This window comes from Chanodichthys erythropterus, chromosome 5 (assembly GCF_024489055.1).
Source record: "Chanodichthys erythropterus isolate Z2021 chromosome 5, ASM2448905v1, whole genome shotgun sequence".
Taxonomy (NCBI): Eukaryota; Metazoa; Chordata; class Actinopteri; order Cypriniformes; family Xenocyprididae; genus Chanodichthys; species Chanodichthys erythropterus.
The window spans coordinates 335,544-360,172 of record NC_090225.1 but is presented as its reverse complement, the minus strand read 5'-3'; the positions used below and the strand labels follow the sequence as shown (position 1 = coordinate 360,172).

The 24,629-nt window shown below is 43.6% G+C and overlaps 1 protein-coding gene across 1 annotated transcript; it reads left to right on the top strand.

Moving 5' to 3' along the window:
• Window positions 1–11,563: 11,563 nt before the first annotated feature.
• fndc5a (fibronectin type III domain containing 5a) lies at window positions 11,564–18,860 on the top strand. Its single transcript, XM_067385047.1, has 5 exons — window positions 11,564–11,633; window positions 16,119–16,234; window positions 16,340–16,538; window positions 16,635–16,724; window positions 18,721–18,860. Exons 1-5 carry the CDS (start codon window positions 11,564–11,566, stop codon window positions 18,858–18,860), a joined length of 615 nt encoding a protein of 204 aa, XP_067241148.1.
• Window positions 18,861–24,629: the final 5,769 nt, after the last annotated feature.

Below are 24,629 nucleotides of genomic sequence, written 5' to 3'. Positions count from 1 at the left end.
TACTTCCCCTGCTGCTTCAAGCTTCTTCTTCGTGGCCAAGAAGGACGGAGGCTTGCGGCCCTGTATCGATTATCGCTCATTAAACAAGATTACCGTGAAGTTCAGGTATCCACTTCCCCTCGTCCCAGCGGCCCTGGAACATCTCCGCGGTGCCACTGTGTTCACCAAGCTGGACCTCCGCAGCGCGTATAACCTCATCCGGATACGCGAGGGGGACGAGTGGAAGACCGCCTTCGTCACGCCCACCGGCCACTATGAATATCTTGTGATGCCGTATGGCCTGGTCAACGCCCCTCCGTATTCCAGGATTTCATCCATGAGGTGCTCCGGGAGTTCCTCCACAAATTCGTTCTGGTGTATATTGATGACATCCTCATCTACTCCCGGAGCTTGGCCGAACATCGCCACCACGTTGCGGAGGTCCTCAAGCGCTTACGGCAGTTCCAACTCTTTCTAAAAGCAGAGAAGTGTTCCTTCCATCAGTCCTCTGTCCACTTCCTGGGATATGTGATTGACCACAGTGGCATCAGGATGGACGAGGGGAAGGTGTCCGCCATCCAGAACTGGCCAACTCCCACTACCATTAAAGAACTCCAACGTTTCCTCGGCTTCTCCAATTTCTACCGTCGCTTCATAAAGAACTACAGCACCATCGTCAGCCCACTCACCAACCTGCTCCGTAAACAGCCCAAGTCTCTGTCCTGGTCCCAACCTGCCACAGAAGCTTTTGAGACCCTCAAGAAAGCCTTCACCACCGCTCCCCTCCTCGTCCACCCCAATCCAGAATTACCATTCGTCGTGGAGGTGGACGCCTCCACCACCGGAGTGGGAGCGGTCCTCTCACAGCAGCAGGGGAATCCAAGTAGGCTCCATCCATGCGCCTTCTTCTCCCGCAAGCTCAACCCGGCGGAGGTAAACTACGACATTGGGGACCGTGAACTCCTGGCTGTCAAGCTCGCCCTTGAGGAGTGGAGGCATTGGTTGGAGGGAGCTAACCACCCTTTCCAAGTTCTTACTGACCATAAAAACCTTGAGTATCTGAAAGCTGCCAAACGACTCAACCCACGTCAAGCCAGATGGGCAATGTTCTTCTCAAGATTTAATTTCACCATCTCATACCGCCCTGGATCAAAGAACCTCAAGGCCGATGCTCTCTCACGTCTCCACGCTCCCGAAGCGAAGAACGATGACCCTGAAACTATCCTGCCCGAGTCTCTCTTCATGAGCCCCATCGAATGGTCGGAGGAGACCTTACCCTCCACCAATGCCTCCTCACGCACTCCGCCGGGTTGTCCCCCAGGCTTGCGTTACATCACCAGGACACGACGCACTCCACTCCTGCACTCCGTACACTCTTCACTTGGCACTGGTCACCCGGGGGTCAATGAGACCCTCTCGCTGCTCAAACAGCGCTTCTGGTGGCCAAACATGGCCAGCGACGTCAGAAGGTACGTGCAGGGCTGCAGGGAGTGCGCCATCTCCAAGAGCCCACGCCATCTTCCAACCGGCAAGCTCAATCCTCTGCCCGTTCCTGAGAGACCCTGGTCACACCTGGGAGTAGACTTCGTTACCGACCTCCCAGAATCTGATGGTCACACCTGTATTCTAGTAGTCGTAGACCGTTTCTCCAAAGCCTGCCGTCTGATCCCCCTGGAAGGTCTACCCACTGCCATGGCCACAGCAGAATTAATGTTCAACCATGTCTTCCGCCATTATGGAATCCCCGAAGACATAGTCTCTGATAGAGGACCCCAATTTATCTCTCGAGTCTGGAAGGCGTTCTTCTCCCTCCTGGGTGTGACCGTCAGCCTATCGTCTGGATACCATCCTCAGTCGAACGGGCAGACGGAACGGAAGATCCAGGAGATTGGGCGCTTCCTGCGTACCTTCTGTCATGGCCACCAGGACTCCTGGAACCAGTACCTGGGCTGGGCCGAGTACGCCCAGAACTCCCTCCGTCAAGCTACAACAGGATTAACACCTTTTCAATGCGTGCTCGGCTTCCAGCCCCCACTGTTCCCCTGGGACGGGGAACCCTCCAACGTGCCAGCGGTCGACTACTGGTTCCGGGAGAGCGAGAGGGTATGGGACTCAGCTCATCACCAGCTGCAGAGAGCCCTGCGCAGGCGCAGGATGACAGCCGACCTTCGGCGCTCCCACGCTCCTAACTACCAACCGGGGCAGAAGGTCTGGCTGTCCACCAGAGACATCAGGATGCGCCTGCCCTGCAAGAAGCTGAGTCCCCGCTTCATTGGCCCATTCACCATCCTCCGACAGATCAACCCCGTCACCTACCGGTTACAACTTCCTGCACAATATAAAAGAATTCATCCAACCTTCCATGTGTCACTCCTAAAACCTCACCACCCTTCTGTCCTTCCTTCCACAGAACCTGACGTGGCAGCCGTCGAGCCCCCCCTTCCACTCATCCTGGACGATGGAACTGCCTACGAGGTTCGAGAGATCCTGGACTCCCGGCGCCGTGGTGGTCTGTTAGAATATCTGGTGGATTGGGAAGGCTACGGTCCCGAAGAACGCTCATGGGTCCCTAAGAATGATATCCTTGATCCTACTCTGTTACAGACTTTCCACACCAACCACCCGGACAGACCTGCCCCACGACCTCGAGGACGACCACCACGACGTCGGGGTCCTCGGCCCTCAGGAGCGGGCCGTGGGAGGGGGGGTACTGTCACAGACACGTCAGGTTCCACCTCACTCCCTTACCCGCGCACTCAATCACCGGAATTCTAATCACCGCCACCTGCAGCTCATCACCACAGTCATCAGCCTCACTATAAGAACCCCACACTCACACACACACATTGTCCGGTCTCGTTCGTGATACACCTCGTTGTTCACCTACCTCAAGGACTCTCAAAACGATACTTACCTGTCTACATCATCTCCTTCGTCTCCATTGTCTCCAGTACTCCTCGTGTCCCTACCTGCTTGTGTGTGTGAGTGTTCCAGTCACCCATCTCCAGCGTCTCCTTCCACCATCACCTGCAATACAAAGAATAAGGACAGTATTACCTCTCTTTCACCTCCAAGACCCTCATATTCACCAGTCACTTACCTGTTTGCTCTGCTGATTGTCTCAATAAACACCCAACTGCTTTTATCTCTGCTTCCGGTGTCTCTGTTGTAACAGAAGACCGGACCACAACAGCCATACATCAGCATGAGCTACCATGACCCATTTCAAGAGCTCGTGGACGCTTTGCGACGAGCACTCACCCCTCAACCACAGTCACCGTCGCCAGGACCCCTCACCGCTGCCACTTCCGCATCCACTGTCACCGCTGCTTCACCTGTTTACACCGCCAGTCCCATGGCCAAACCAGCGCCCTACTCAGGATCGGCGGAGGATTGCAGCGGATTCCTTCTTCAGTGCGAGTTGGTCCTGGAGATGCAGCCGCACCTCTATCCCACCGAAACGGCGAAGATAGCGTTCATAATCTCCCAACTGCAAGGTAAGGCCCTTCAATGGGCGGATTCCCTCTGGACTCAAAAAGGCTCAGTCGTTAAATCCTATCCAGCGTTCGTCTCCCACTTCAGAGAAGTCTTCGGAAGACCTTTGGCTGACTCTTCTACTGGTGAGAAACTGTACAATTTAAAACAAGGAAACCAGACTGTTAACGATTATGCCTTGCAGTTCAGAACGCTCGCCGCAACCAGCGGCTGGAATGAACAAGCCCTCATCACCACCTTTCGACAAGGTTTGGAGCCTAATGTGCGGTTGCATCTCGCTGCATACGAGGACTCCATGGGACTCGAACAATTCATCCAACTCGCCATCCGTGTGGGTTCTCGTATGCAGTCGTGTCTCCTTGAGCACCAGGGCCAACCACTGACCACCACCCTCCTCCGTCGGTCCGAACCCGTCAGCTCTCCAGAACCAGCCACCGAACCCATGCAAGTGGATCACTCACGTTTGTCTCCAGCAGAAAGGCGGAGAAGGCTGACCCTGAATCTTTGCTTGTACTGTGGATCCCCTGGGCATGTCATCTCCACATGCCCAACCCGTCCTCCTCGACCTGTGGTGAGTGCTATCATTCCTTCAATCCAAAAGATGAAACCACTCACTACTATCGTAAACCTTACTGCTGCTAATGCTTCCGTTCCAGTGGTGGCGCTCCTCGATTCAGGGTCAGCAGGAAACTTCATCTCCGGCGCCCTCTGCCGACACCTCGGGCTCAAGACCTCGCCTTCTCCGGTTAACTACCAGGTCCACTCCATCACGGGCAAACCCCTAAGCCGAAAGATGGTTCGTCGCGTCACTGGTCCTCTTCTACTGCAAGTGGGTATCTTCCACTCTGAGACCATCCATCTGCTGGTTCTGGAGGAATCCACCGCTGACGTGGTTCTAGGGCGCCCGTGGTTGGAACTCCACAATCCCACCATCTCCTGGCGCACGGGCGAAGTCCTGAAGTGGGGCGACCACTGCTTCTCCAGCTGTTTCCCAGAACTTCCTGTTCCAAGATCTCCTCTCTCCAAGAATATCTCCGTGAACGCTACCTCCATCGAAAGTCCTGTGGAAAAACGCTCCGTCGATGTTCCACCCGACTACGCCCCCTTCAGTGACGTCTTCTGCCCGCAACGCGCCTCCAAGCTTCCTCCACACCGGCCATGGGACTGCGCCATAGATCTGTTACCGGGTGAGCCAGTGCCTAGGGGACGCATTTACCCCCTATCAGTACCGGAGGAGAAGGCCATGGAGGAATATATTAAAGAGGCCCTTAACCAAGGATACATCCGCCCGTCTACTTCCCCTGCTGCTTCAAGCTTCTTCTTCGTGGCCAAGAAGGACGGAGGCTTGCGGCCCTGTATCGATTATCGCTCATTAAACAAGATTACCGTGAAGTTCAGGTATCCACTTCCCCTCGTCCCAGCGGCCCTGGAACATCTCCGCGGTGCCACTGTGTTCACCAAGCTGGACCTCCGCAGCGCGTATAACCTCATCCGGATACGCGAGGGGGACGAGTGGAAGACCGCCTTCGTCACGCCCACCGGCCACTATGAATATCTTGTGATGCCGTATGGCCTGGTCAACGCCCCCTCCGTATTCCAGGATTTCATCCATGAGGTGCTCCGGGAGTTCCTCCACAAATTCGTTCTGGTGTGTATTGATGACATCCTCATCTACTCCCGGAGCTTGGCCGAACATCACCACCACGTTGCGGAGGTCCTCAAGCGCTTACGGCAGTTCCAACTCTTTCTAAAAGCAGAGAAGTGTTCCTTCCATCAGTCCTCTGTCCACTTCCTGGGATATGTGATTGACCACAGTGGCATCAGGATGGACGAGGGGAAGGTGTCCGCCATCCAGAACTGGCCAACTCCCACTACCATTAAAGAACTCCAACGTTTCCTCGGCTTCTCCAATTTCTACCGTCGCTTCATAAAGAACTACAGCACCATCGTCAGCCCACTCACCAACCTGCTCCGTAAACAGCCCAAGTCTCTGTCCTGGTCCCAACCTGCCACAGAAGCTTTTGAGACCCTCAAGAAAGCCTTCACCACCGCTCCCCTCCTCGTCCACCCCAATCCAGAATTACCATTCGTCGTGGAGGTGGACGCCTCCACCACCGGAGTGGGAGCGGTCCTCTCACAGCAGCAGGGGAATCCAAGTAGGCTCCATCCATGCGCCTTCTTCTCCCGCAAGCTCAACCCGGCGGAGGTAAACTACGACATTGGGGACCGTGAACTCCTGGCTGTCAAGCTCGCCCTTGAGGAGTGGAGGCATTGGTTGGAGGGAGCTAACCACCCTTTCCAAGTTCTTACTGACCATAAAAACCTTGAGTATCTGAAAGCTGCCAAACGACTCAACCCACGTCAAGCCAGATGGGCAATGTTCTTCTCAAGATTTAATTTCACCATCTCATACCGCCCTGGATCAAAGAACCTCAAGGCCGATGCTCTCTCACGTCTCCACGCTCCCGAAGCGAAGAACGATGACCCTGAAACTATCCTGCCCGAGTCTCTCTTCATGAGCCCCATCGAATGGTCGGAGGAGACCTTACCCTCCACCAATGCCTCCTCACGCACTCCGCCGGGTTGTCCCCCAGGCTTGCGTTACATCACCAGGACACGACGCACTCCACTCCTGCACTCCGTACACTCTTCACTTGGCACTGGTCACCCGGGGGTCAATGAGACCCTCTCGCTGCTCAAACAGCGCTTCTGGTGGCCAAACATGGCCAGCGACGTCAGAAGGTACGTGCAGGGCTGCAGGGAGTGCGCCATCTCCAAGAGCCCACGCCATCTTCCAACCGGCAAGCTCAATCCTCTGCCCGTTCCTGAGAGACCCTGGTCACACCTGGGAGTAGACTTCGTTACCGACCTCCCAGAATCTGATGGTCACACCTGTATTCTAGTAGTCGTAGACCGTTTCTCCAAAGCCTGCCGTCTGATCCCCCTGGAAGGTCTACCCACTGCCATGGCCACAGCAGAATTAATGTTCAACCATGTCTTCCGCCATTATGGAATCCCCGAAGACATAGTCTCTGATAGAGGACCCCAATTTATCTCTCGAGTCTGGAAGGCGTTCTTCTCCCTCCTGGGTGTGACCGTCAGCCTATCGTCTGGATACCATCCTCAGTCGAACGGGCAGACGGAACGGAAGATCCAGGAGATTGGGCGCTTCCTGCGTACCTTCTGTCATGGCCACCAGGACTCCTGGAACCAGTACCTGGGCTGGGCCGAGTACGCCCAGAACTCCCTCCGTCAAGCTACAACAGGATTAACACCTTTTCAATGCGTGCTCGGCTTCCAGCCCCCACTGTTCCCCTGGGACGGGGAACCCTCCAACGTGCCAGCGGTCGACTACTGGTTCCGGGAGAGCGAGAGGGTATGGGACTCAGCTCATCACCAGCTGCAGAGAGCCCTGCGCAGGCGCAGGATGACAGCCGACCTTCGGCGCTCCCACGCTCCTAACTACCAACCGGGGCAGAAGGTCTGGCTGTCCACCAGAGACATCAGGATGCGCCTGCCCTGCAAGAAGCTGAGTCCCCGCTTCATTGGCCCATTCACCATCCTCCGACAGATCAACCCCGTCACCTACCGGTTACAACTTCCTGCACAATATAAAAGAATTCATCCAACCTTCCATGTGTCACTCCTAAAACCTCACCACCCTTCTGTCCTTCCTTCCACAGAACCTGACGTGGCAGCCGTCGAGCCCCCCCTTCCACTCATCCTGGACGATGGAACTGCCTACGAGGTTCGAGAGATCCTGGACTCCCGGCGCCGTGGTGGTCTGTTAGAATATCTGGTGGATTGGGAAGGCTACGGTCCCGAAGAACGCTCATGGGTCCCTAAGAATGATATCCTTGATCCTACTCTGTTACAGACTTTCCACACCAACCACCCGGACAGACCTGCCCCACGACCTCGAGGACGACCACCACGACGTCGGGGTCCTCGGCCCTCAGGAGCGGGCCGTGGGAGGGGGGGTACTGTCACAGACACGTCAGGTTCCACCTCACTCCCTTACCCGCGCACTCAATCACCGGAATTCTAATCACCGCCACCTGCAGCTCATCACCACAGTCATCAGCCTCACTATAAGAACCCCACACTCACACACACACATTGTCCGGTCTCGTTCGTGATACACCTCGTTGTTCACCTACCTCAAGGACTCTCAAAACGATACTTACCTGTCTACATCATCTCCTTCGTCTCCATTGTCTCCAGTACTCCTCGTGTCCCTACCTGCTTGTGTGTGTGAGTGTTCCAGTCACCCATCTCCAGCGTCTCCTTCCACCATCACCTGCAATACAAAGAATAAGGACAGTATTACCTCTCTTTCACCTCCAAGACCCTCATATTCACCAGTCACTTACCTGTTTGCTCTGCTGATTGTCTCAATAAACACCCAACTGCTTTTATCTCTGCTTCCGGTGTCTCTGTTGTAACAGAGATGACATTATTCTTCTCAGCCCTTCAAATAATGAACATTATAAGGACATTTAAAGTGTAAAAGCATCAACAAGATACTTTTTAACAGGCCATGAAAAAACGTGATTCTTTCCACAGCAATAACGGACGGGTTAAATATAACTATAGTGACATAAATCTGTATGTAATATATGTTCCTTAATAAAAAATGTTCATGAACTTTGCGTGATACTATTTCATAGTGATTTCCATCCTTTTTACGGATAATAAATTGTATTTACCTGTGAAAACAAACCTGGAAAGAGACGTGAGGATTTGAGGAGAAAAACGAGAGATTCTTTGTGTATTCCAGTGAATTATTAATGGGATATATCGTAAATTACATCAGGAGAACACAGCACAAATTTGCAGTAGATGTTGTCCTTTTTCATACTATTAAAGCGGTATGCAAAGAGACAAAAGAAAATAATCACGTGGATAGAAAAGAGCTCTTGCCATAGATGTTCTTGTTATAACGTCACGTTGAAATAAGCGTTACATTATCCTCATGATGTCTGAAAATAAAACATGAAAGAAACATTGACAGCTCATTCAGTCAAACTGACGGATACGTTTATTTGTAGGGCAACCTTATGATTTGAAACGATTCGATTCAGTCTTTTTAAATGGAAGTTCCCCAAACCGGAAGTGCAACCCATAATTCGAAGGGCTGGTCAGGAATAAGGTGGATAGGCACTTTGTTGTATATATATTTAGAATGTTCAATAAGGGTGTATAATAATTTGGCAATGGACGGAAGAAAAGTCTGTCGCTGTGTGGCAAATCCAGACGGAGTTCCTGCTGCTCTTGTGTAAGAAGCTTCAGGAGAATCTCTCATTTCCACAGAGAAGTTTGTGTGTTTGAGCATGTTTCTGCACTCGTGCTGAAGCGTCAGAGCGAACACGAGTGAAGGACTTCAGTAATGAGATTATCCTCCACTTGTCAATCATTATCAGTCCTCATGCTGAAGAAGAGCGAGACATTCGTGAAATAACCAGTGCTTATTACGTTTGGATGGACTGAAATCACAAAGTCTATATGCATTATTCACAAAGACTGCTGCGCTACTATTTGAATTAATTGTTTTCCACGGCTGTCTATTATTGTGCTGTCAGCTTTTTCAGATAATCCAACCCTAGATAATCGGTCGCTTTTCATGTCGGTCAGGAAGTCTCATTCTGTCTAAGTGCTTCATGTAAAATAAACTATATGATGTTTGTCAAAGGTCAAATGAACACTTACATGCTACACATCGAACTGAAGATGAAGTGCATCAGAAAACCCAGTTGATCCTTTCCTTCTGCAGGAATACTTAAAGACACAAAAACACTCAGAGAGGAGACGGAATCATGACGAAAGAAACATTATCTGGAGTTTCACACTAAAAAAGGCTAAATAACTCTAGATGTATTATAGAAAGAACACCAGCAACCCATTTAGATCTTGGGATAAAAAAACAAAAAACAAAAACAAAACATCTATTTCTTAAAATAATGAACAGATTTAATCTCATAATTTATTTTTATTTTTAATATTGTTATATTTTTTATATCTAATCAGAATAAGCTTATATTTAGATAATAATATGGAATGAATTGTGCATGAATATGAATTAAAACGTCATAAGCATAATATGATTCTTAATTTGAAAATAATGTGCATGTAAATGTGGTCAATGTATGTAAGGTCAAAAGGGTTAAAAATGTACATTTTACCTTTCTTTTTTATTTGTCAAAGAAATTAACTGAACGAGTGACTAGATTGTTTTAACCCAGCAACTGGGTTGTTTTTACTTTTAACCCAATGGTTGGGTTGTTTAACCCAGTGAATGAGTTGTTTTAACCCAGCGAATGGGTTGTTCTACTTTTAACCCAGCGAATGGGTTGTTTTTACTTTTAACCCAGCAAATGGGTTGTTCTTCTTTTAACCCAGCGAATGGGTTGTTTTTACTTTTAACCCAGCAAATGGGTTGTTCTTCTTTTAACCCAGCGAATGGGTTGTTTTTACTTTTAACCCAGCAAATGGGTTGTTCTTCTTTTAACCAAGCGAATGGGTTGTTTTTACTTTTAACCCAGCAAATGGGTTGTTCTTCTTTTAACCCAGCGAATGGGTTGTTTTTACTTTTAACCCAGCAAATGGGTTGTTCTACTTTTAACCCAGCGAATGGGTTGTTTTGACTTTAAACCCAGCGAATGGGTTGTTTTTACTTTTAACCCAATGGTTGGGTTGTTTTAACCCAGTGAATGGGATGTTTTAACCCAGCGATTGGGTTGTTTTACCCATTGAATGGGTTGTTTTTACTTTTAACCCAGCGATTGGGTTGTTTTTACTTTTAACCCAATGGTTAGGTTGTTTTTTAACCCAGTGAATGGGGTGTTTTAACCCAGCGATTGGGTTGTTTTTAACCCAGTGAATGAGTTGTTTTAACCCAGCGAATGGGTTGTTTTAACCCAGTGAATGAGTTGTTTTAACCCAGCGAATGGGTTGTTTTTACTTTTAACCCAGCAAATGGGTTGTTCTTCTTTTTACCCAGCAAATGGGTTGTTTTAACCCAGTGACTGGGTTGTTTTTACTTTTAACCCAGCAAATGGGTTGTTCTTCTTTTTACCCAGCAAATGGGTTGTTTTAACCCAGTGACTGGGTTGTTTTTACTTTTAACCCAGTGAATGGGTTGTTTTTACTTTTAACCCAGTGAATGGGTTGTTTTTACTTTTATCCCAGTGAATGGGTTGTTTTTACTTTTAACCCAGCAAATGGGTTGTTCTTCTTTTTACCCAGCAAATGGGTTGTTTTAACCCAGTGACTGGGTTGTTTTTACTTTTAACCTAGTGAATGGGTTGTTTTTACTTTTAACCCAGTGAATGGGTTGTTTTTACTTTTATCCCAGTGAATGGGTTGTTTTTACTTTTATCCCAGTGAATGGGTTGTTTTTACTTTTTACCCAGCGAATGGGTTGTTTTAACCCAGTGATTGAGTTGTTTTAACCCAGCGAATGGATGTTTAATTAATATGTTTAATGAATAATAATTTTACAATTAACATTTATTAAATTTCTTATTAATAAATGTTCACCTTTTGATTATTATTGTTGCCTCTAATTATGTGTCTGATTTTTGAGTTAATTTTAAGCCAGACATATAGTCATTTTTAAACAATAGTTGAGTTAAATAAAACTGTCCAGCAGGTTGATCAAACATTTAACCCAACCACTGGGTTTGTCCTTTTTTTTTAACCCAGCATTTTTTAGTGTAAGAATCAGAAAGCTAGCGCGCGTCTGAGAGAGAGAGAGAGAGAGAGAGAGAGAGAGAGAGAGAGGTGCTACAGGCTCCACACACGCTCCTTCAGTCAGGTTTTGAGCCTCTTCAGGCTTGCAGACAGGCTTCATGACAGCCGTGTGAAAAAATCGCGAAGACAAAAAAGGGGTTCGTTTGAATTTCCTCAAATCAACATCCGCTGAAGGATGTAAGGCGTCGCGCGCGAGTCTGTCGGGGTGATGTGGATCTGATGTGGATCTGATGTGGATCTGTCCGCGGTGCTGAAGCCTTCAGACCCACAGAGACATTCATCGACGTGAATGAAAGACCAGCGGCGGACATTCACATCCAGCCTCTGCGCGGAAAGCATGAGGAGGGTCTTGACGAACACACCGCTGCTCCTGCTGAGCTGCTTCGGAGCGTCGTGGGTCTTGGCTGGTAAGTTTACAAGATTTCATCCCTTTAATACTAATGGAGCAGGACTGTTGCACATCCCTTTCATTATGACACCCGATGAGGGATTGCTAGATAGTTGTGGGCACATGTGGCATGTGTAATGATGTGATTTGGGGAGCCTGTGAAAATATAAAGAATTATTACAAATATTATTGTGCAATATTCAATATTAAATGTATGCTACTGATATTTTTGCTAATTTTTTGATAGTTTGGCATGCAGATCTCTTCAGAGTGCAATTAGAGAAAGACAATGAGTGATTCTGTCCTGAATAAATGTCACCACCTAATTTAAGCATGACACATTAATGCTACACCATAAAGAAGCCTTCACTAATGCAGCCGGAAACAGCAAAATAATAAATCCAAACTACAACTACATCAACTTAATGAGCTATAAATTTTATATCTTAATGCACCATATTCACTCCTGGTAAAGAGGGAGAAGCCATGAATCAGGATGTAAACAGGCTCCTGGCAGCTCAACCATCAGTTCCTTCAAGCTTTTAGAGGCTCCAGTGGCAGGTCGAGCTTTCAGGAGCAAATGCGAGCGAGTTTACTTCAGGGAAAAGCATTAAACACTGAAATGAAACTGTGGCAGAGAAGACGAAGAGAGAGAAATACGCAAAAATAACGGCCCAAGCACGTGGATGAACAAATCAGGTCAGCATAGTAAAAATAATAATGGCTTAAAGGAATAGTTCACCCAAAAATGCACATTATGTCATGATTCACTCGCCCTCATGTCTCATCTAAGCCAGTATGTTGTTGTTTTTTCTGTGGAACACAATTTGTAGTGAATCTTTTCCTTACAGTGAACAGTTCAGGCATGGCTATCAAGCTCCAAAAGCTGCCAACATCACCTCTGTGCAATATAGAGTTGAGTCATATAGCTTTGTGTGAAAGCAAGTCATTATTTATATACAATCTTATATTTATATGCTCCGTTTTGCAATCTGGCATTAACATGGACCTTTCACCTCCTTTCCTTCCAAACACATTCCTACTGGTGTATTCTATGTTTCCATAGCAACCGAGCACAAACCTATTTCCTTGTGAAGTTAAAATATCCCTTATAATCATATACTGACTCACTAGAGCTGGAGTTTTATCCGCAGAAAGAGCTATTCTTATAAAATGGATAGTTGCCATCATATCACAACATTGCTTGGGAAATATAACTTGTCTTCAGCTAATTAACTAAACTCTAACATGCCCTATGGTAAACCCACTGTAATGTGGCTGATTGCTTTATTAATTTTGTGTAAAACAGTTGCATAAACTCAAAAGCAATCTTTGAACAAAATCATCACTCAAAAGCCTTCCTTCATTTTGTTCCTACACTTTAGTACAATCATCTGATCTGTTTTCTAGATTGGGTCATTCTTTATTTTCAGTCTCAATTGATTTTGTGAGGAGATTAAATTACAAGGGACCTATAATTCCCCATTTCACAAGATGTAATATCAGTCTCTGGTGTCTCCAGAATGTGTGTGTGAAGTTTCAGCTCAAAATCCCCCACAGATCATTTATTATAGCTTGTCAAATTTGCCTCTATTTGGGTGTGAGCAAAAACACGCCGTTTTTGTGTGTGTCCCTTTAAATGCAAATGAGCTGCTGCTCCAGAAGAGGGCGGAGCTTTAACAGCTCAACAACAACAAAGCTGGAGAATCTCACGCAGCCAAAATGAGGAAAGTGTTCAGCCTTACATTGTTCAAACCGGAGTCGACACTGATGGAGAGACTCAGGAAGAAGTTACAACTTTTAGACGTTTCTGAATGGTTAGTGGATAAATTGATGTAGTTGCTGTGGAGTTGATTCAACTCATCCACTAGCATGTGCCGTCATGTTCATCTTTTGTGTTGAATTGACCCTCGTTTGGTGTAAAATGACGGCATGACAACAACACTCGACTACAACAACTCTTCCTCTTCTCTAAAGCAGCCCAACATGGCCCCGCCCCCTTTGTTGTGTGTTCTCAGGGGCGGGTTTATGTAAATTTCAGGGTTTGTGATGTCACTAACACAGAAAAAAGCTCGATGTCGTCCCTATCAGCCATTAAAAAGCGATTTCTGTAAAAGAAAATATCTCTCTTTGCATTGAACTTTGAGCCTCGTAACTTTGCAGATGTTGTTTATGATCAAACAGCAACATTACACACTAACTAAAGTTAAAAAAAGTCAAATCATAATCAAACACCCCTTTAAACAAACTAGAACTTGGCTGAATAAAATATTTAACATCACCGTATGAAGTACGGCTAATTGTTCATGCTATTCTATTTTAACAACAAAAAATCAAGTGTTGTACTGCTAAAAATGTTTTGTTTGAATTAAATGCAGAAAAAAGTGTATGAAATGAAGCGTACATGTTTATGTGTTTCAGCCCTTCTTCTACATCTATGTGGGACGCTTCATTTATAATTCAACATCATGTGAATGTTATTGCTCCCAGAATGCCTTTCTACAGCGTATAGAGAGCTCTATTTACTGCAAGCATCAAACTGTATGGGTAACACTTTACAATAAGGTTCATTAGTTAACATGAACTAATAATGAACTGCTCTCATGCAGCATTTATTAATCTTCGTTAATGTTAATTTCCACCTTTACTAATAGATTATTAGTAGTTAATGCACAGTAAACTAACATGAACAAACAATGAACAACTGTATTTTCATTAACTAACATTAATGAAGCTTAGTAAATACAGTAACAAATGTAAGTTCATGTTAGTTAATACATTAATACATGTTTAAATAATGAACCTTATTGAAAAGTGTTACCACTGTATGTCTAACCGAAACATACTCAACAGATGCTTCTAGCTACACAAGCTTCATTTTATGCATCAAATATGTCAGAGCACACTTCAGAAGACAAATGCATGTGCACATTCTCAGCAACGGCCGCTGTAGCATTAGCATAAACTGCCGTTTCCATGGTCATTTATCAGTTTGAAGAGAATCACGGCCCAAGAGAAAGTGGCACAATCGTTTAGGGAATTCTTTCTCTTTCTTTAAATGCTCTTTCTCGAAGTCTTGATGTTATTTTTGCGCTCTACTAGAACAGGTTTTCATGCAGCTGTTGAGGATAAACATAAAATAAAATACAATAAAATATAAAAATCTCTACATCTTCAAATGTTCACAGATAGTTTGCAAAAAGATCAAAACAATGATGCATAGCTTCATTATGGTGTTTCAGAGATCCCATGCATAAAACATGAACGCAATCAATTTTCACATACTAAGATTCTCTGCTCACTGTAGCAGAACTACAACCAGTATTGATCATCACATGCACTCTAAAAAACACTGGGTTAAAAATAACCCAAGGGCTGGGTCAATATAGGACAGAACACATGTTGGGTTGATTTTACTCAGCAAATTGGGTTGTTTATTTAACCCAGCATAATGGGTTGATTCATTTTTACTATAATACTAGTTTTTTTATTTACTTCATATGTGAATTAATGTTTACGGATTATTAACTTAAATCTTTTTAACTTAAATTTTTAAATACTCCACACATTTACGATATATTATAGCATATTTTATAGCGTTTTTAATACATATTGCCTACAGCTCGTTTAACAGATATTAGAAGTAAAAAATAAAAATGTAGAAGTAATTCAAGTGTAATTGATCAGTCTCTGTTGTCCTTTTTAGATGAATAAAACATACTCAAACCTGTGTTTTACCGAAGACATGCACCAGTTTGACGGAGCTGCACTGCTCTCTCCTGAAGAGGGCGCTAAAAGCCTGTGATAAATAACTCAACCCCTGGGTTATTACATCTGACCCAGGAGCTGGGTAACACAAAAACAACGCAAAAAAATGACCCCAAAAAAATAACCCAGGACTTGGGTAGAAAAAATAACCTACAATTTTTTAGACATAAAAATTGTATCTGTACCACCATAAGTTCTACTGGTGGGTGAGATTCTCGCATGTCATCCCTCCAAACGGCTTCATAACCACGTCTGCTTATACTTCCAAAAATATGTTTTAATCCAGTGTGTGTGAAACAGTGTAGGTGGAGAAGAGGAAGAACAGCGCCTGCGCTCTCATTCAACAAACCTGAGAACACTTGAACACCGAACACACAAAAACACATTATATTACAGGTCAACATGAAGCAAAAGAGAACTGCGGCTCATACGAGAACTGAAAGAGCTATAAAATATCTAAAGATTAAAGCTTAAAGATGGAGATCTTCCTCAATTTATTCAGCAAAAAAAGCAAAAATATGAAAAATCTTCCATTTACTCACCCTCATGCATCGTTTCTGTGGGACTTCCATCTTCACAGCTCTTTAATCGTGCACAATGCGACCAGGAACGTGCATTAATAAAAAAGTAAACGGAGTAAACTTTGATGTCAGATTTGGAGAAGGTGTGTGTAACTGTAAGTTCATGTCAGAAAGATCTTGACCTGGTCAAAAAAGGTTCCTTCTCTTCTTCTTAGACAGTCTGGCTGCTCCGGTGAACGTGTCCATCAGAGATCTGAAGGGCAGCTCAGCTGTGCTGACATGGGACACCCCGGACGGAGAGACAGTCATCGGCTTTGCCATCACACAACAGGTAGAGAGGAAAGGTCACATACTCTATATGCATGCTCATTAGTAGAAAGCATCTCACAAAACAGAAAGCATTTGGTTAAATACTAGTGTTATCTGTCCATAACAGAAAAAAGATGTTCGCATGCTGCGCTTCATCCAAGAAGTGAACACAACCACGCAGAGCTGTGCATTGTGGGATCTGGAGGCAGATACGGACTACATCGTGCATGTTCAGTCTATCGGTATAAGCGGGATGAGTCCTCTCAGTGAACCGCTGCGTTTCAAAACCCCGAAAGAAGCAGAAACACAGGCCTCTAAGAGCAAAGGTACTGACACAAACACACAGTCTGAAATACATGCACAGCACAGCTCTTCTTAAAGCTTTAGATGTTATTGATAACACAGCATTATATTGTTGACAGACGAAGTGACCATGGAGGAAGTCGGTCCGAACGCTCAGCTCAGGGCGGGAGAGCTCATCATCATTGTGGTGGTTCTGATCATGTGGGCAGGTGAGCGCTGGACCGTCATTACATCACTCAAACCCTGCTTCAATACACTTTCATAGCGGCTGCAATACACTGCATGACTTTCTCCCCAGTTTACAGTCTGGATGATATCGGCAAAAATCAGAGGCAGATCAGTTGGTGCAGATGGATTCTGAGTAGTGTGTGATGGACACAGACTCAGAGAATTCAGACAATCCACATTATTTTGCAACACAAACGTAATTTCTGTGAATGTGCGAGACTTCGGTTTCATTAGTGCCTATAGGTAAATAATAACAAAGTGCAGTAAACAGAAAAATATTTGCGCTACAAACCAGTGTTTATGATTATGATAATACATTAAACAGAGTGTGTATTTACACCAAGTCTTGATGGCATGAATCCGCCCACCATTACCTGATTGAAATCTGTGGCGTAAGCGAGTTGCTTAAGCTTTTGGGCAACGGACACACGTTGGAATCCACCTTTTACTGAACTTATTCTTCTCCCTTTTCCTGTTGCATATCAGCTTGGAGTGGCGTTTATTTTAAATAAAAAATTAAGAAAATATTCGAAAAGTGGAAATAAAGTGCCTGCGGTATGTAATAGTGGGAATAAACTGTTTAACAGGAGCAGATGTAGGGGAGGTAACATCCCAATAAGGCAGCATCAATTTATAATTTTAATAAATATAATTATATACACAGAATATATTATTATTATTATTATTATTGCACACTGTTTTATAATGTACTACAATATACTGAAGTGTAAATATCATCTGCTACAATTTGAATTAACAACTATTTACACTTAGTACAAAGAAAACAGACCATGCTTACAATGAATTATAGCTCCATTTATACTTATTTATAAGCAAGTATTACTATTTTATAGACATATTTATAAAGACCACTTTATAAGAACAGTTATAGTTAAATTTATATTATTTTTTATAATTTTCCCTTTCAATGCATGTTCATAATTCATTATGCACTGATTTATAAGTATTAATTAGCCCGTCGTATGGTTCCATGAATGTATTTATAAAGACGCAGCTTGCATTGCTATAATGTTATATTATAGTTAAAATGAAATTTTATTCAGATTTGTCAAATTAGTGAATATATTGTTATTAATAGCCGTGTTGTGTTCTTATAAATACTTATTGTGAGTAATAATAGTTATTAATCTCTATAAATGCATCATTTTTGGCTTTAAGTAAAGTGAAAAAGCAGGATGCAATTTTCCTAAATCAAAAGTTAAGAAATCACAAATATGTGCTCATTTTACATTTTAAGCTTACTTGTAAATGTAACTAATAAACAATAATGTAATGAAATTTAAAAAAGAAATCATTAATACAAATAGTTGAAAAAAAAGTATCTTTTTTTAATGTTACATACTTGCAAAACACTGCAACAATGTTTTAAAAGTATAATTCCAAACTGCTATAAGCAATACCATGCATAGATATAGATTTTAACAAATCAAAATTACCATTCATTACCTCTAATGCAAACTTTAAAGACGTGATAACTAGTTGATACAGCAAACAAGTGTCTCTGTGATCATTTATAAATCAGTGTATAATAGATTATGAGCATGCACACTGAAAAAGCAAATGCATAGCTTATAAGTAGTTATAAAAATAATATAAATGCATCTATAACTGTTCTTATAATGCAGTATAAATCTTAATGAGTATTTATATTTATAAAATAGTGATACTTACATATAAATAAGTATAAATGTAGCTATCATTATACTATCATGCTCGTCATAGTGTTACCAATACTTTTTATTGCTTTTTACACTTTAATTAAATTATTGTTAGAGTGTAAACAGCATGTGTAAATAACATTGTGAATAATATAATAACAAATACCAGTTTGCAATATCAAGCATATATTTAGGCCTAAAATAACTGAAGCAGATGACTCCGGACGTCTTAAACATTCAGGATACAAACTTCTTTCGTTAAAAATAAGGTGAATACGTGAATTTTTGACTCTTTCAGGTGTGATCGCGCTCTTCTGCCGCCAGTACGACATCATCAAAGACAACGAGCCGAACAATAACAAGGACAAAGCCAAGAACTCGTCGGAATGCAGTACCCCTGAGCATCCATCGGGGGGCCTGCTGCGCAGTAAGGTATAACCACGAGCCCATGAGAGTCCAGACCACACTGGGCAGGTGAATTGTAACTCCAACCAAACTCCATCAACATTTCAGTTCATGTCTAAAAGAAGAGGATATAAGCATCATTTTCTCAGTGAACATCAGTACATATTTCATAGGATTATAAATATGCACTTACCATAATGAATTTTGGTAACAGCTGTTTGGATTTAAACAGGCAAATGCTTAAGAGATCATTATTGCATTACGAGATCGCACTCACTGAAAATGATAAATGTGACGCTGGTCAGAATAATTATGACATAATGAGGTTTAATTTATGTTGCCATATACCTTCACCTCTTTCATTTTTCATTTACTCCACCATGTTCTGTCCTCTCACTAAAGTTAGACATCTGCTTCCATCTCCACAGTTCCCCAAGAACAACAACAATAACCGAACGCCATCTGTGAACATTATCAAAGTGTGACGGGAGTCGTTTCTACTTCAGAGGATTCCGCTTTTACCACACGGCTGCAGAAAGGCCATATGTGCTCCTCCTCAAAACAGGAAGCAGGAATTTTCGAAAGTTTCCCGATGACAGCTGGAATAATCCACAGCGAGCGTCTGAAAGAGAGGCCAGAAAGGTGAACTTTCACACAGACCTGCTCTGGCTCCAGCAGTTTGGAGAACAGATCTGTGGCTGTTCGGGGACAAGAGAAAACCCTCTGAAAGAAATGCAGGGGGAAAGACCCATTCAGAACACTTGTCTTTTAAACTTGAACACTCTTGAGCCTTTATCTGGTCTTCTCTTTAAACCCTTTTCAAATGGCATGATCCACATTGGTGATGTGAAGGCTTTTATAATGAAGTAAATCTGTAGTAAGAACCAAATGGAGGACAAACACTGGGGTTAAAATCTCTGAAACCACATCTGGGATTTAAAATAATCCTAGAAATGAATAAAGTTTGTGGATTTTGTAATATTTCAGACAGCTATAATGAAGTGAATGAGAAATGTTTAAGATTCTGACCAATTTCCAGACAAATTTGTGATATTAACCATGTGAGTCAGTGATGTTATTGCTAACTAAAACTACTTCCAATGAAGTTGGAATAAAATATAAATATCAGATGCATGCTTAAAAACTTAGATGAAACTAATTGAAATAATTAATTTAAAATACTAAAATTGAAACTAAAAACTAAAACTAATAAAAACGACAAAAGTGCATAACAAATTTAAAATTTCTTAACAGAATATAGTAACAAATATATATATATAAATACTAAAAAAACACTGCTCAAAATTCTCAAATCATGATGGAGAACATGGAATTAAATAAATAAACAATTAAATAAAGAAGAAAATGTAAGCTAGTGGTTTCAGACTATTTGGACGTCACTGTTTAAGGTCAGATTTGACAGTGAGTGGTCAGAGACTAATAAACAGTCCTGAATATCAAGATCCTTCAAGGCTTCATCAAGCGCTTCTTCGCCTAAACTTGTTTATTCAAAACGCTTGTTCCCTCCCTGTGAGAGAAGCGTTCGTACAGAGAATAGGTGGCTTATTTTGGACTGGTTCAAAAGAGTTGACAGAGATGAAAGAATATTGTCAAATAATTTTACTGACAGCTCTCATTTCAGCATACTGAAGCGACTTTTACTTCTATTGATTGTGTTCTTGTTTACACCTGCAGAGATACTTGACAAACGAATATTTTACTAAACCAGCAGTGCTGGGGAAGATACTTAAAACTCTTTAAGCCACGCGTCATTTAAGAAAGGTGAAATTCATCAAAGCTATACTCTGAAAAATATGCGCTTTTTAAGCTTAACATGAATAATTTAATCAGATCTGTATTGGTTCTGGTACAAAATAAGGGGATTTAAATGAATAAACACTCTCAATTAGAGTGACTTAATTAAACATGATAAATTTACACTAAATACAACAACAAACTAGAATACACTCATTTATATGGCCAAGTTAAAATTTTAGTAACATTTAACAAAATATTTCACCATTAAAGAAGCACTTAAAATGCCATGCAGATGCAGGGACTCAAACGAGTGAGTTGTTTTTTTTATCTGAAATAATTCACTAAATGAAGTTACTAAATGTGTTAGGAGAGTGTGATTGATTATCACCTCAGTGGGTGATATAATATGACATAAAAACCAATATGGGGGTTTTGTTATACTGCCTTGCTACTTGTACAAATAACTTGTTTTTGGAAAAACTACACTGTTGAAACCAGCTGAGCTACTGTCACGGTACTGAAAAAGATGAATTGACAAAAAAGTACCTCTTATAACGCTAAATATCATACTTTAGTTTGGTTGTGTATTTTCCTTAGGCTATATGTAGTGTTTATTCTTTAATAAAAGGTATTGTAGTAGGGCTACGTAATTTAAACATTCTAAAGGGCCGATTCCACACCGCATTTCTGCTGTTAAAAATGAAAGATGGAGATCAGTGTAATAAAAGACCCCAGCAAAATCTAAAGATGTGTTTTTAAAAAGTTAAGCATTTTCAGAATGCAGTGTCATGCACGAGATGTCCGTCTAGCACGTTTGCATTGAACAACTATGGGAAAATTGTGCAGTGGAATATACGCGTTCTGTGTGAATGGCCACTTTACATTTTCTCATTATGATGTCAGTCTTGGTTTCAGTCATTTGAAATGGCGTGAGAAAGAATTTTGCTGTGATGAATGCTGTAGAACATTTTCTGTGGACTGCCAATCGGAGAACTTCTGTTTTGTGCTGATGTTTCTCTAAAGGAAATTCTCAACGTCGTCTCAGAAGGAGACTATCCTCCTCTCTAAACAAGGGCTGAACATGCTTCACATCAGCAATAATACCACGGGGGATTCTGACCGGTCTCCAGGATTGCACTTAAACCGACAGGACTGTCAATGGTGGTCGATAACATTATGGGATTTAACGGACAGAAATCACTGTACTATGTTCTCAGTTTTACTGTGTGCTTTTACCACACTAACCTGAACCAGTTAATTGTCATTAAATCTGATACATGGAATTGAAAAGTATTTTATGCTGTTACTGTCACACCTCATAAAGCCGAATATGGAATGACAAACTTAATGACAGTTTTCAAACAAGTTTTCTGAGCACTCCCACTGACTGCCATTGGTTGCACAAACCTATTAGCTGTAAATGGGATCATTTTAGCTGTCTCTGCATATTAAACTGGGATAGGAGAATTTATTTGAACATCTAAAAAACACACGTCAGCTTTATCATGGGACAGCGTCCACTTCTGGCATGCATCTAAACCCTCAGATACCCCCTGAAACAATACAATAATGACTAAATATGGTTTAAGACTACATGCAATAGCAGATCAGACTATCAAGAGTGTTAGTTTTGGCAGGAATATTTGTGTTCCCTTTCCGTCTGTAACAAAGCGGGACTCAGGCAGGGATCCAAAGGCAAAGCTTTTATTAAAAGTGTGCGTGGTCGTACAGGCAGGGTCAAGACAGGAACAAACAGGAACAGCAAGGGACAGGCAGAGTCGTAGTCAGGATACAGGCAAGGATCAGGACAGGCAGATATCACTCACAGGTCGGGTAGGCAGCAGAGGATCGCAAACAGGCAGGAACGGTAACGCTTAGAATTGCACACGAGGTAAACAAGACTTCGCGATCAGGTGGTGTGAGTCCTTTATAGTCCAGATGATGTACTAAGCTGTATGTGGCGACAGGTGATTGGTGTGGAGTGTGTGCATGTGACTGGCAGAGAGGATTAATGGAAATGGAGTCCAGGAACTGACGGTGAACGTGACACCGTCGGTCACATTCGGCATCACGTCAGACCATACTGATGAACTGGGATCGCCTGAGAGCCCTATCACCTTTGAGTGTAAACTAAATGAGGGGTATAAAGGGGTATAAAGGCGGAAGTGGGAGCAACACACATTCAGCTTTTCGCTTCAGAGCCAAGCAGTTCAACTATTCTGCTCTGTCTATCATTACAAGAGTGATATGCAAGTGCTCTATGGGAAGAAGCCTTTGCTTCCAGTGTTGGTGTGGCGGTGGTCACGATATTCCAGACCATATTTTCTGCTGCAGCCTAAAAGAGCTTTGAGCACACCACAGATTGCACTATTCCCTGCTAGTTGTGCAGCGGCCATTTCACCTGTGCGCTTCAGCACTTCAGAGTGCTTTATTTTCCCTAAAAGAGCAAAACACTGGTGTTAACATTGCGTCTTTCTAAAGATGTCATTTCACCCGCGTGTTTCTGGATGTCATTTCCTGGTGCCAGATGACAGTCACGATCGTTGCTTCATGTGTCTGGGCATCAATCACGCTGAAGTTGCTTTCGTGGATGAGTCATGTATCCACTATGGGAAGATGATTATCATGTTGTTACAGTCGAGACTCCAATATCTTAAAGGTGCCATCGAACGTTTTTTTACAAGATGTAATATAAGTCTAAGGTGTCTCCTGAATGTGTCTGTGAAGTTTCAGCTCAAAATACCCCATAGATTTTTTTTTAAATTATTTTTTAACTGCCTATTTTGGGGCATAATTAGAAATGAGCCGATTCAGGGCTGCGGCCCCTTTAATTGCTCATGCTCTCCACCCCCTCCCGAGCTCTCGACTCTATCGTTGCATAAACAAAGTTCACACAGCTAATATAACCCTCAAAATGGATCTTTACAAAGTGTTCGTCATGTAGCATGTCTAATCGCATAAGTATAGTATTTATTTGGATGTTTACATTTGATTCTGAATGAGTTTGATGGTGCTCCGTGGCTAAAGCTCACATTACACACTGTTGGAGAGATTTATAAAGAATGAAGTTGTGTTTATGAATTATACAGACTGCAAGCATCCTCTGTGTCCCAAGCCCTGGAGGTTGGATGATTGTTATCCCAGTGCCATTCTTTCCGGAAGTGCATGAGCAGGTTACAAGATCCTGGACAGCACCTTTATTTGGCCAGCAGTTCTCGGCTGCCCAGAAGCAGACACAGGTAATCAGACACATCCTGCCCCGGCGACCCGCTGCTCTGCCTGCTCGTCACAGAGGGCACCCCCCTGCAGCTTTTTCCACTTCCGCTTCCGCACAGCTCAGCAGCAGCCTCCACCTAGGCAACAGTGGGGAGCTAGCCGCAGGAAGGTGGTGCTGTCCATCCAGACCTCCGCCATACCAAGCGGCCCTGAGACGGGTGACCCATAGATGGAGGGGACAGCTCTTCAGGAGATGGTGACCGCATCACTTCCTCCCCCGGCAGAAGGAGGGCCAGGTAGAAAATCTTTTGTTTCCTCTTCATTTTGTACACAACTTTTTTTTATAAAAGAGCAGTTTCCCCTATATCTGGGTCCCAAGAGGGTGTGTGGATGACGTTGCGTCACGCTATGCCTGGACATTCTCATCCCCCTCTTTTATCGCCAGCGGGCAGCAGGGCCCGGTTCGAGAACGCTATGCCCTTACTTTTATGTCTCGATTCTCCCTCGACACAGACCATTCCTATGCTTTGCATTTGAGGGGTGGGCATACCAGTACAGTCCTCCCCTTTGGGCTGTCCCTGTCGCCTCACGTCTTCACAGAGGTCATGGAGGTGGCCCTTGTTTCCATGAGAGAACACTCAACTTCCTCGATGACTGCTCATTCTGGCTCAGTCGCGAGAGCAGTTGTGCGAACACAGGGACATGGTGTTCAGTCACCTCAGCCAGCTGGGGCTTCGGGTCAACTGGGAAAAGAGCAAACTCTTCCCATGCAGAGGATCTCTTTACTTAGTATGGAATTGAACTCTCAAGGGCAGAACTGTGGCTCCA

Bases quoted from the DNA above. Each gene is read 5' to 3' on its own strand.
- fndc5a (XM_067385047.1), top strand. From the start codon at position 11,564: ATGAGGAGGGTCTTGACGAACACACCGCTGCTCCTGCTGAGCTGCTTC. The intron at 11,634-16,118 runs GTAAGTTTACAA...TCTTCTTCTTAG, and splicing joins AGCGTCGTGGGTCTTGGCTG to ACAGTCTGGCTGCTCCGGTG. The intron at 16,235-16,339 runs GTAGAGAGGAAA...TGTCCATAACAG, and splicing joins GCTTTGCCATCACACAACAG to AAAAAAGATGTTCGCATGCT.